Source organism: Penaeus monodon, chromosome 19 (genome assembly GCF_015228065.2).
Source record: "Penaeus monodon isolate SGIC_2016 chromosome 19, NSTDA_Pmon_1, whole genome shotgun sequence".
In the NCBI taxonomy this organism is placed as follows: Eukaryota; Metazoa; Arthropoda; class Malacostraca; order Decapoda; family Penaeidae; genus Penaeus; species Penaeus monodon.
In genome coordinates, this window is record NC_051404.1 from 46,008,070 (window position 1) to 46,008,336 (window position 267).

The window sequence follows — 267 nt, forward strand, 5'->3', positions numbered from 1 at the left end:
TCGAATCACAAAAACAACGATGCCACCTCCTGTAGGCTTATACTCACGTTATTCAGATTAAAGATGACCTTGGAGGCAGAGTGCTTGTCCACACTCTGGTACTGGATCTGATAGGCGTCGACCGTCACGTTCTCCTTGGGGGGCTGCCACACCAGGGTGACGGAGCCGTTTGTCACCTTCGTAGCGTGCAGGTCCGTCACGGGGCCGGGCAGGACGCCCACGCCTACGGAAGAGGGAAGGGAGCTCGAGATAAGAAAAGAAAAGAAA

General features: G+C 54.7%; 1 protein-coding gene across 1 annotated transcript in view; it reads right to left on the reverse strand.

Moving 5' to 3' along the window:
- The window catches only part of LOC119585419 (Ig-like and fibronectin type-III domain-containing protein 1), a gene marked incomplete in the record, with an annotated part of 121,576 nt that overhangs the window by 14,961 nt on the left and 106,348 nt on the right, over positions 1-267 (reverse strand). The window contains 1 exon segment of the mRNA XM_037934081.1: positions 48-223. Within this exon segment, the coding sequence (XP_037790009.1) occupies positions 48-223 (176 nt within the window).